The sequence below is a fragment of the Lissotriton helveticus genome, chromosome 10 (genome assembly GCF_964261635.1).
Source record: "Lissotriton helveticus chromosome 10, aLisHel1.1, whole genome shotgun sequence".
NCBI lineage: Eukaryota > Metazoa > Chordata > Amphibia > Caudata > Salamandridae > Lissotriton > Lissotriton helveticus.
This window is the reverse complement of record NC_136071.1, coordinates 5,477,447-5,490,334: the sequence shown is the minus strand read 5'-3', so window position 1 is coordinate 5,490,334 and position 12,888 is coordinate 5,477,447. Positions and strand designations below refer to the sequence as shown.

The following is a 12,888-nucleotide window of genomic DNA, read 5'->3' as shown; positions in this document are numbered from 1 at the left end:
GGGGTTCTGTGGGCAGCAACGCATCTCCACCGGCTGCACTAATGATGGCCGCACCAGGGCCGTAGCTCCGAGGTCCAAAGAAGCATTGGCGCAGCAAGAACCCCCGCCTGGACCTCGTCCCGAACGGTCGCTCCCCCACGCTCCCTGGCTCCAGCTCGCTATCACTGCTACAGCGCTCACAGCTGAATTCACTTCATTGGAGCACTCGTGATTGGTATCGTAGCTCTGCTGCTGCTAAAACTCGTGCGTGTTATTGCTGTAAAATTCATAGCGCTTTGTGCAGCATTGAGATTGGGTAGCGCTTTCATTAAATAGCATTGCATTGGGAATTATACTGTGGAATTACAGCAGTGTTGACTGAATAGCGCTCTCACTGTTTGGTGCATTTATTCATTTTGGGCTTTGTGCTAAGTTTCGTTTTCAATCCCTCCCACCATTTTGTTGTTGTTCTTTCCCCTGGCCCGCCTCCCCGCGACCGCCTCCCACCTGACCCTCCCACGCTCCGCCCCCCTACACTACCCTTTTAAGTCAGATGTCCCAACGCGCAGCGTCCACGCGCTGCGGCCACGCCGAAGGTGCGCCAAAGGTAAGCCCGTCTACGCCCGTCCGCGCCAAGACCGCGCCCAGCGCCAGACCCCCTGGCCCCCGTACTACCCACCCTACCCGCATTACCTACGCCGCCTCCACCCTCTTAGCCCTTAACCCCGGCCGACTCCCCAACTGCGCCCAAGCCGCTCCTGGACACACCCATGGACCCTTCACATGCAACTCCTGCAAGTATGACGGCACCAAGACCAACTCCTCATCCACTAACACCAAACAGAGACTTGACACCAACCACCTTAAATGCATCCTGCTCAACACCCGCTCGGTCCACAGACACGCCATCGACCTCTGGAACTTACTAGACACCATCTCTCCGGACGTCGCCTTCCTAACAGAAACATGGATGAACGCCTCCTCAGCCCCAGACATCACCATTGCCATCCCGGAAGGCTACAAGATCATCCGGAAATACCGCGCTAAGCGAACAGGAGGAGGCATCGCCATCGTCCATAAGAACTCCATCCGCATCTCAACCAGCTCAGACGTCAACCTCGCTAGTGCCGAGCACCTTCACTTCCAGATCCACACCGACCCCAAGACCACACTCAGAGGCACCCTCCTCTACAGGCCACCAGGACCCCGTGCACAATTCACTGAAGACATCACTGACTTAATCACCCCACACGCCCTCCCCTCCGAGGACTACATTCTATTGGGAGACCTCAGTTTCCACCTGGAAAAGAGCCGCGACAGCAACACCACCACCCTCCTGGACAATCTCGCCAACCTCGGACTCAAACAACTTGTTAATACCCCCACTCACCACGCAGGCCACACACTCGACCCTATCTTCACCTCCAGCAAACATATCTCCTTCAGTCACACCACAGTTCTCCACTGGACGGACCACAGCTGCATTCACTTTGTCTACAAAAAGACCACAACCCACAACCATCCTCAACCTACTCTGCGAAGAAACTGGAACAAAATCACCTTCGACCAGATCTCCTCATCGCTTCTTCAAAACCCCCCTGCCCATTCTTCGAACCCCAACCAAGCAGCCATTAACCTCACTCAATGGCTAACCAACAGCGCCGACAACCTAGCTCCCCTGAAAAAACGTCAAATCAAAATAGGCAGCAAAAACGCCCCCTGGTTCAACGATGATCTTAAGAAATCCAAGAAACTCTGTCGCTCCCTTGAGAAGGCCTGGAAAAAAGACCCAACCACCAGCACCAAGGACGCCTTCAAAAACGCCACCCGCATACACCACCAACTGATCCGAAATGCCAAGAAAGCCGCTTTCAAAGACCGACTTGACAACAGCGCCCACAACAGCAAGGAATTATTCAACATCGTCAAAGAGTTTACCAACCCCACTGCCAACTCCAACGACATCACCCCCTCTCAAGCCCTTTGCGACTCCCTAGCTTCGTTCTTTCACGACAAAATCGCAGACATCCACAACAGCTTCAACAACCAACCCGGAGACCAACCCACCCAACCTTCTGCAGTACCGTCACCCCCTTGAGCTTCCTTAAGAACTGGAACCCAATCTCCACTGAGGACACCATCCGCCTGATGAACTCCATCCACTCAGGATCCCCCACAGACCCATGCCCTCACCACATCTTCAACAAAGCAGATTCCATCATAGCACCACACCTCCGAGATGTCATCAACTGCTCCCTCAACTCCGCCACCTTCCCGGACAGCTGGAAACACGCCGAACTCAGCGCCCTTCTGAAAAAACCCACAGCTGACCCCACCGAACTCAAAAACTACCGCCCCATCTCGCTCCTTCCATTCCCGGCCAAGGTCATCGAGAAAGCTGTCAACAACCAGCTCACCGCCTTCCTCGAAGCCTTTAAATCCCTCGACTCTTCACAGTCCGGCTTCCGAGCCAAACACAGTACTGAGACCGTACTCATCGCAGCAACAGACGACATCCGAACTCTACTGGACAATGGAGACACAGTCGCCCTCATCCTCCTCGACCTCTCCGCAGCCTTCGACACAGTCTGTCATAGCACCCTGCTACAACGCCTCAGAAACATCGGAATCCAAGGAAAAGCACTGGAATGGATCACCTCGTTCCTTTCCGGAAGAACCCAGAGAGTCCGCCTCCCACCATTCAAATCTGAGGACACTGAAGTCATTTGCGGCGTGCCACAGGGATTCTCACTCAGTCCTACCCTCTTCAACGTATACATGAGCCCCCTCGCGGCCATCGCCCGCCAACATAACCTCAACATCATCTCCTACGCTGATGACACTCAACTGATCCTCTCACTCACCAAAGACCCTAACACCGCCAAAACCAACCTACATAAAGGAATGAGAGAAGTAGCCGAGTGGATGAAGCAGAGCCGTCTGAAACTGAATTCCGACAAAACAGAAGTCCTTATCTTAGGCACCTCCCCCTCCGCCTGGGACGACTCGTGGTGGCCAGAGTCCCTTGGAAAAGCACCCATCCCGACAGACCACGCACGGAACCTGGGCGTCATTCTGGACTCCTCACTCTTGATGACCAGACAAGTCAACACCGTTTCATCATCCTGCTTCAACATTCTTCGCATGCTCAAAAAAACATTTCGCTGGATCCCCACCGAAACTAGAAAAACGGTCACCCACGCACTGGTGACAAGCCGCCTGGACTACGGAAACACCCTTTACGCCGGCTCCACCGCGAAACTTCAGAAAAAACTCCAACGCATCCAGAACGCATCAGCCAGACTCATACTAGACATCCCGCGTAAAGACCACATCTCTGGTCACCTGAAAAACCTCCACTGGCTCCCCGTCAATAAGAGGATAACATTCCGCCTCCTAACCCACGCACACAAAGCACTTTACGAACTTGGACCCGAATGCCTCAACACACGACTTTCCTTCTACACCCCCTCCCGCCTGCTACGCTCCTCCCACCAAGCCCTTGCTGCTGTACCTCGCATCAACAAAACCACCATGGGAGGAAGATCCTTCTCCTACCTGGCGGCAAAAACCTGGAACTCACTTCCCATTCACCTTCGCCTCACTCAGAACCACCTAGCATTCAGAAAGCAACTTAAAACCTGGATATTCGACAAGTAATTCCCCACCCTTCTCCAAGCGCCTTGAGACCGTATGGGTATGTAGCGCGCTATATAAATCACTGAATTGAATTGAATTGAATTGCAGCTGCCGGAGCCGTGATACCTACCGCTCTGCGAAGAAGGCCGTCTACTCTGCCCACTCCACGGGGCCATCACTCTGGGCCCGATGCTCCAAGCAGGGTCTCTGCTGCTTTGTGTAAATAAATAAATAAACCAAAAACAAATCTGTGCCCCCCCATTCCCTTCCTGCACAAAAACAGTCCTGCATGCAATCCAACGCAATGTCCGTCTCCTTGCTGTGTGTCCCTACTGCCTGGAGTTCACCCTCGCCTACTTTAGGTGTTTGGGCACGCGGCTTCACTTGCTCAGTCAGTCACATATAGGATTTATCCCCTCCCAAATATCAGAAGCTGTCAGTGAGTGAAGTGAGCACTGTAACTTGTGTCATGCGCAGTGTGTTCTGGTATTTTCTTCACAAAGGTGACAATCCTCGCCGCGTAGCACCGCGGCCGGGCTTCAAGGCCCACGTTTACCTGCTGTCATTTTTTAAACTCTCCCTCTGTTATTAATGTTTAAATTACTCATCCTCTGCATGTCCTGTGTGTGACTGACCCTCTGTGCTTCCCTCCCCTACCTCAGCTGTACATAAGTCTTGGCTGTTTTCAGTTGGTTCCCTCTGTAATGCTTTCTCTACCCCTGTGTTATTGTGCTCCTTGTCCCCTCTTATTAAACTTCTCTGACACTGCTTTTAATTTTACACTTATAAAGGCACCATCCCGGGGTCCATTATTGACTAGATATTTGTGACTCCAGGGATCCTGAACAGGATAATCTCATATAGCACATTGGTTTCTGTACATAGTGACCATAACCCTGTAGTATTGGAGGTGGCCTGGGGGCAGCACAAGGGGCCTAAGCCCCGTCCACTAGAGGCACGGCCCACAGTACGCTCAGTGGACCAGGGGAGAAGGCTTAAATGGGCGAATGTGGTGCCTGATACTTTTTACGCAGAATTCTTACCCAAAATTAATGGTCACTTGGAGGTCTGTCAAAACACCACGGCCCCGGCCCATGAAATAACGGGGGCTTTTGAAGCAATTTGTAATCAAATCGCGACTGACCTTGCGGTCAGTGCGAGGAAGGGAGCCAGCAAGCATCACCGCTGGTTTGATGCAAATTGCTCCAAAGCACACAGATCTTTGATGCTTGCACTTAAGCACATACCGAGGGATAAGAAGAATATAGCATCCCAAAGGAAGCTATACAAGTTGGCCATCAAAACTAGGAAAGAGGAAATCAAGAAAACAGCCTGGGATAACCTACTTAGCGTAGACGTTTTGAGGGACAGTAAACAATTTTGGACCATAATAAACCAGCCCTTTTTTTCCGAAACGTCCAACTCAGATATGGACTGTGTGATTTCGGACGATAAATGGATTAGCCACTTCAGCGCAGTATATGATGGAGAGTCTGTGGACTGCACCTTAAGTCCGTCTGCTGCCCCTGAGACAACCCCCATGAGTTTTAACAAGGGCGAGATGGAAAAAGCTATCAATGAAACCTCAAAGAACAAAGCACCAGGTCCTGACGGGGTGCCGGCCGATCTATATAAACATTCCCCAGGTCTTGGGCGGGCGTTTTGACTAATGTATTCAACGCGGCTATTGATAGCTCCCACCCAACCTCCTGGGCAACCTCTATCATTGTCCCAATCTTCAAGAAAGGCCATCGTGATGACCCAGGTTGTTATAGGCCTATATCTCTCCTGGACTCTACCGTTAAGAGCCTAGGCAGAGTCTTGTTAACTAAGCTGAGGGAGAGCATTGAGAACTGCGGTGGGCTGGCCGACATCCATACGGGTTTAGGGAAAAGAGGGACACAGTGGAACAGTGTTCCAATTCACACCTTCTGATCGCTAAGTATAAGGTGGCCAAGGAGGGGTCATTATTCCTAGCCTTTATGGACCTCTCCTCGGCCTTCGACTTGGTGAACAGGTCCAAGTTGTGGGCCTCGCTGCTGAGGATTGGGGTAGACGGGGCCCTGGTCAGGTTTATGGCCTCTTTACACCAGGATTTGTCCGCTATGGTCAGGGTCACCATGAAGGGAAGATGCAGTCCCCAGTTCAAGTCCATGCGGGGGGTACGGCAGGGCTGTATATTAGCCCCCCTACTGTTTACCATATACATCAACGGTCTGGGGTGTTACTTGGAGGAGGCAGGGGGGAACGTCCCGTGTGTAGGAGAAGCTAGGATCCCTGCTCTCCTATACGCGGACGATGCAGTCCTTATAGCCCGCACCGGCAACGGCCTGCAGAGCTTGTTGCACGCATTTGGTACCTTCATGGACGACCTGGACATGAAGGTCAATGCAGGTAAATCCCATACAATGATAGTTGGAGCACATAGGCGTAAAGGGAAGACTAAAACCTTTATATGTAAGGGCCAAGAGGTCTCTAGAACGCCAACTTTCCCCTACCTGGGGGTGCTCTTTGACGAGAGGGGATCGTGGGGCCCACAGGTTAGGGCAAAAAGCCTATCAGTGGCCAGGTCATCGGCGGCCCTTATGGCCTTCTCAAAAAGGCTGGGGGCCAGGCCGATGGAGGCCCTATTGAAGGTCTACAGCTCTAAATGTATCCCAATCACCATGTATGGTGCCCCAATCTGGGGATATTTACAGCTTGAGCCTATACAGAGAGCAGAAAACAGGTTCCTACGCTCTCTATTGTCAGTCCCACCATCGACTCCAACATACTCTATCCACGCGGAGGTGGGCATGGATTACATCACAGACAGGCTTAATTTGGCTCCGTTGATCTTCTGGTTAAGGACGTGGCTTAACAAGGAGTTAACCCTGAAACACTCTATTATGGAGGACGTCATGACATTAGAGCATTACAAAAAGATCCCCTGGCTGGATTATCTGAGGAAGTCTTTCAACCAATTAGGGAGACCAGAACTTTTTGAATTTCCTTCATGTATTAGAGACACAGATGTAGTTTTGGTTAAGAGGCAGTTTCTGACCCTGGCAAGATCTACCCGAGAGGAAAAAGAACTTCAGAAGCCCTCGGTGAGGTCTCATTATATATCAACAAGCTCCACTGCCATGGAACCCTACCTCAGTATTGTCACTAGACCTTTTCACAGGTTTCTCTTGACTAAATTTAGATTCAATCTGATTCATTACCATCTGGGCAATTATCAGTCTTGGGCCAAGCCAGAGTCAGCCCCCCCCTGCTCCTGTGACAACTTCTCAACTCAGGACACCATGCACTTTGTCATGTTTTGTTCATTATTTTCATTTCCCCGAAAGAAATATTTGCTTCCACTCCTGAGGGAGGCTGGCTTTACACAGGTCAGACCGGCACTTCTTTACCTTCAGTCCATGAGTAACATCCGTATTATGTTTTGTATGGGAAATTACTTGGGAGCAGCAGCACGCATTACATCCAGCCATGTTACTACTGATAGCACTTGATGACTGTTCTCTAACTGTAGCTTACCTTGATATTTTGCACGGCTCTTTGCTTTTTGCACAAATTCCCTCATCAACTGTTTTTATTTGATTGTATCTGAAATACTCTTGTAAATGCACTTTTGCACTTTTTGTATGGAATGTATGTCTTTTTATGATTTTACCCAAAATCGAATAAAAGTATTTTGACTGACTGACACTGCTTTTAATCTTTTAATCTTTTCTTCCTGCTGCAGTTACATGCATCCTTCCTCCGTGTTTGCACTTCAGGGACTCCCACCCCGGCTTGGACTGCAGATCACCCTAGTGCTTAGACGTCAGCGTCCCTCAATCACCCTCTGCTTGATTGCAGGTGCCACCCCCTCCCCCCATCCTTGGACGCTGGTTGCCTCTCCTCCCCCCCCATCCTTGGACGCTGGTTGCCTCTCCTCCCCCCCATCCTTGGACGCAGGTTGATGCTTGGAAGGAGTCACCCCCCCCCGTGCTTGGATGCAGGTGCCCCTCCCACTCTTGCTTACCCTTTGGGTGCTCATGACGGCTCCGCGCCGTCATGAGTCACGGGATGCGGGTGCTCGTGACAGCATGGAGCCGTCATGCTGCTGCTGCTCCGCCCACGCGGCACTAATTCCCCGACTGTGCGGGCGAATTAATGAGTGGGCGGGGTCATGACGGCACCACGCCGTCATGAGCACGCGCCACCCGTGACTCATGACGGCGCGGAGCCGTCATAAGTACCGGAGGGGTTCTGTCTCCACCCACTGTGCTTTTACCCTCAGTGTCCACGCCTCTCTCACTTAGACTCCACTGTCCCCCTTCTCTTCCCAAGTGATGTTTTCAGTCTGTGTAAGTTAATTAACTCAGCCTCGCCAGTCGTGAGAACCATTATCCACGACCATATTTGCGAAGTCACACTCAAAAGTGCTTTCCAGCACCGTGAATTATTTATTCCCTAGCTGCAGCCTGTTGTTTCTCTGAAAGATCCAAGCGCCAAGAAGCGTGTGGATAGCTGCAGTGATCTGCTTTATTTTAACTACATTGACGTTTACACGGTACAAGTAACGCAGGAGAGCGGCGGAAAAGGAGAGAATGACGGACAAAGACTCAAGAAGGAAGGCACAGCAGGGACTGTAGAATGAACACTGCGAAAAGCATCTACAATGCAATATGGGATTGTAGATAACAATGCCTTTTATGTATTTGTTAAGAAAACATTCAAAGTACAAAGTGCGTGTTTACGCACCGGTTGCAGGTTTTCAAAACACAATAATAAAAGGCGTTGTCATTTACAATGCCAATAGCTCAAACTCTCGTAAATGCGAACCCTATTGCACTGCAAATGCTTGTGATAATGGTATTCAAGTATAGCGCCAACCACCTGCTCAATTAGCGCGAAGCGCTGAATCAAGACCGAGCCCCCTCGTTTAGTACAAGGCGCTAAAGTGTCACTCACCGTGCCAGAGGGGGTCTGTGCGCAGCTGTCGGCCTCCAGGTGGCGCTGCAGGGCTCTCAGGCGCTCTTTCTGATGGACCAACTGCAGAGAAGAGGCAGACAGGACAGGTCAGAGGTCACAGATGCCCCCACAGCACGTGCATAGATACCCCTCCTGCTCTCGGTCGCCCCAGTAGTGTCACAACCCACAGAGCAGGGTACGGCTCAGTTCAGACCCCTTTGGAGCCAGTCAACGTCCTGACACACATGATGTGCAGCTTCTAGGCGCTTACTCTGTGCTTTTCTTTGGATGAGAAATACGGGATTTGTGGAAACCGTGCTCGCGGACTTGTTTTCAACATCCGGGGCTTCTCTTTACTTGTCGAGCGTGTCCACGACTTCGCAGATGGATGGCATTTTTCAGCTTTCCCTTGAAGTGTTGTAGAGGTAGGGTCTGATTTAGTTTGGTAGACAGGGCTCTCCATTACAAACACTACTCAGTGGCGGCTCCTCCACTAGGGCGGAGGAGCGTCGGCCCACTGCTTTCTCGCAGTACGGGAAGCAGAAACATAAAATGAGAATAACGACCATTTTATGTTCCTGCTTTTCGCACTGCGAGAAAAGAGAAGGGTTTGGTTGGGGGTGGGCGGGTCTGCTCTAGGGCAGGGGAGGAGTGGTGTGCCCACTCCTGAGGGTGCAATGACTGTTTGGGCGGCCCTCTGGGGCCACCCAAACCAGTCATGCACACTCTGCCCTATTTTCCAACAAGGTTGAAATTTGCCTCCCTGCAGGCTGGGCGCCGTCCTGACCAATCACAATGCTACCATTGCAGCAATGTGATTGGCTTACAGGAGGGAAGGGAGGCTGCCTGTTTCCTGTTCCTGAGATGAACGAGACCCGGGAAGGTACTTTTTTTAATTTATTTTTTATTAAACCCCCCCCCACGACCACCGGTGCGCAACCCCCACGTGCAACCCCCCACTCCCTCACCTGCGAGTCATGCCGGCCGTGACTGCCATCGATCCATCCGCCTCCTGTAGAGACTTTAAGGGGCATATGTACGAGGAAGTTGCGGAGTGAGTCGTTAGCCGTCATGGCTTAACGCCTCACTCCGCCACGTCTGAAACGCAGGGCTGCACCATATTTACAAGACTGTGGTGCAGCCTTGCGTTTCCCCCTGCGCTGGCGAAGCGGGACCTTCCTGTACATAAACAATCCATGGCAGTTTGCTTATTCCATGTGTGCGGCACAAGGAAAAAACGAGGAGAAATAATGCATTTCTCCTCATTTCGCCAAGTAAAGACCAGGGGGCAGATTTACAAGCCCCTTGCGACATTTTTACGACACTGTTGCGTCACTTCTGTGACGCAGCGGCGTTGTAAACAATGCGCCACCATGCGTCTAGTGAGATGCGTCACGTTGTAAAGCCCTGTGCTACATTATACCTGCGTCAGGTATAATGTATGAAGGGTGGGCATTACGTCGCAAGGAAGCTCCGTAAAAGGGGCGCAGGTAAATCTACAAGATTTCACTGAGTTACTTTTACATCCCCGCAGCGTCAAAACCTTACGCCTGCTTGTAGCAGGCGTAAGGAGGGACACAGCACTATAGGTATGGGCCGCCCCTGGGCAGTGCTGGAGTTGCGTTGCGCTTGCGACACAACTCCAGCACTGTGTCAACTTTACGCTAACAGATGCATCGTGCATCTGTCTCTCCTAATGCCGGACACCTATACCCTGTAAAGCCGTGCCCCCTGTGGACGGCTTCCGTCCACCATGGCATTACCTGCAGGCATTTGCCTGTTCTCTGTTTCTCTCCTCTGTCCTCACCTGCTGCTCCAAGATCTGCACCACCTCCTTCTGCATCAAGTACTTCGCGGCCCCTCCTCCGTACGCACTATATTCCCTGTGCTGGACCGTGCGCTCCGTATCCCAGGGCCTGCGGAGACATGGGGAGAGAGACTTACAGATCAGCTTTGGTTGGACACAGTCCACCTCACGGCATGCCCCCCACACTGATCGGTTTACAGAGGACCTCAGACTGATTAAACACCCCTGCAAACAACACGAGGAGCAGATACCATTCAAGATACCACATGCAAGAGTTCCCTGCACCCCACCAGCCATGGGCCACCACCCCGCTGTGGTTGGATGCAGGCTGCACGGCCCTGTACTCAACCCACAGCGTGCAGACCCCCTGTTGCACCCGGCCTTCGGTTGAGCGAGGCAGGGGTTGTCAGCAGGACCCCACCCCGCCGCAGGAGGCCACGTCCCGCTGCGCATGTACTGTGCATGTGCGTAGCGGGGGCTGTCGGCAAGGCGTGGGTTGTTGCCACGCGCGGCAACCAAACAGGCACAGGCTACCAAGACCTGCATGTGGCCATTGCCCAAGCACAACTGTGTACACTGAATACTGTTTCAGCTATTGTTTCAGGATTCACGACTCCACAGGACTCTGCAACACACAAGGAGGGCTCCCACTCTGCTGAGCTGCCATAGAATGTGTGACTCCTGTGATAAAAAGAAAATATTTTCTTTAATATTTATTTTATTGGCGGGGGAACCCTCTGGTTCTCCCGTATGTGGGTCGAACGTGAGGGTACGTCCACATTCCTCCCTATGCTCAATTTCTTTCTTTCCTAACTCAGTGCAGCGAGTTTGGTTATGGCAGCCGCAGCCAATCAGAGTGCAATGGATTTGCGAATCCGCAGTGGATGATGTCGGACAAGGCTCCCTGGTCCGGACGCGTGCCTTTATTTATTTTACAAAATCTTCCATGGATTCGCAAATGTAAATGGGGATGTCACTTTTGCCACTTATCCTATTTTAGGCCAGTGCTCAGTGATGTCATCAGTGATGTCATAAATGATGTCATAGAGCATGTCATGAGCGAAGCAATAGGTCATAACCTGTGCATGACGGAGGGGCTGGTTATACCTGCTGAATTTCTGTGTTTCATAATTTCAGAATGTTAATGTTATCACTGACAGATTCACCTAACTATAGTGAAAGGTAAATATTTAAATATTTGATGAAAACGACGTCATCTTCACCAGTCGATTCTCTAAGTGATCTAAAGTGGTTATCTATGAAGAAAATTACATTTAAAAATGTTCTTGAAAGTACAAACCCCATTTGATTGGTCTGGTAGACCATACTTCAGAAGTATGAATAGTTCAATCTTCCAGACAATACAATCACCATGTATGGATGCGGCTACCTTGCCAGGAGCTGAGGTTTACACACAGTTACACTCACCCCTGATCCATGGACTGACTATAATAGGCAATTACACTCACCATTGATCTAGGTCCTGACTAAATCACATGGTTACACTCACCCCTGAACTAGGTCCTGACTATAACATATGGATACACTCACCCCTCATCTAGGTCCTAACTATAACACATGGCTACACTCACCCCTGATCTAGGTCCTAACTATAACACATGGCTACACTCACCCCTGATCTAGGTCCTGACTATAACACATGGTTACACTCACCCCGATCTAGGTCCTGACTATAAGACATGGTTACACTAACCCCTGATCTAGGTCCTAACTATAACACATGGCTACACTCACCCCTGATCTAGGTCCTGACTATAACACATGGTTACACTCACCCCGATCTAGGTCCTGACTATAAGACATGGTTACACTCACCCCTGATCTAGGTCCTGACTATAAGACATGGTTACACTCACCCCTGATCTAGGTCCTGACTATAACACATGGTTACACTCACCCCTGATCTAGGTCCTGACTATAACACATGGTTACACTCACCCCTGAACTAGGTCCTGACTATAACACATGGATACACTCACCCCTCATCTAGGTCCTAACTATAACACATGGCTACACTCACCCCTGATCTAGGTCCTGACTATAAGACATGGTTACACTCACCCCTGATCTAGGTCCTGACTATAAGACATGGTTACACTCACCCCTGATCTAGGTCCTGACTATAACACATGGTTACACTCACCCCTGATCTAGGTCCTGGATATAACACATGGTTACACTCACCCCTGATCTAGGTCCTGACTATAACACATGGTTACACTCACCCCTGAACTAGTCCTGACTATAACACATGGATACACTCACCCCTCATCTAGGTCCTAACTATAACACATGGCTACACTCACCCTTGATCTAGGTACAGACTGTTACACATGGTTACACTCACCCCTGATCTAGGTCCTGACTATAACACATGGTTACACTCACCATTGATCTTGGTCCTGACTAAATCACATGGTTACACTCACCCCTGATCTAGGACCTGACAATAACACACGGATACACTCACCCCTCATCTAGGTCCTAACTATAACACA

The 12,888-nt window shown here is 50.8% G+C and overlaps 1 protein-coding gene across 1 annotated transcript in view; it reads right to left on the bottom strand.

The window, feature by feature from the left end:
- FOXP3 (forkhead box P3) overlaps positions 1-12,888 on the bottom strand; it is a 99,555-nt gene that overhangs the window by 33,811 nt on the left and 52,856 nt on the right. Inside the window, exons 7-8 of the mRNA XM_078664111.1 lie at positions 10,370-10,478; positions 8,563-8,643 (exon numbers count right to left, since the gene is read on the bottom strand). Of these exons, the coding sequence (XP_078520237.1) occupies positions 8,563-8,643; positions 10,370-10,478 (190 nt within the window). The remainder of the gene's footprint in view (positions 1-8,562; positions 8,644-10,369; positions 10,479-12,888) is intronic.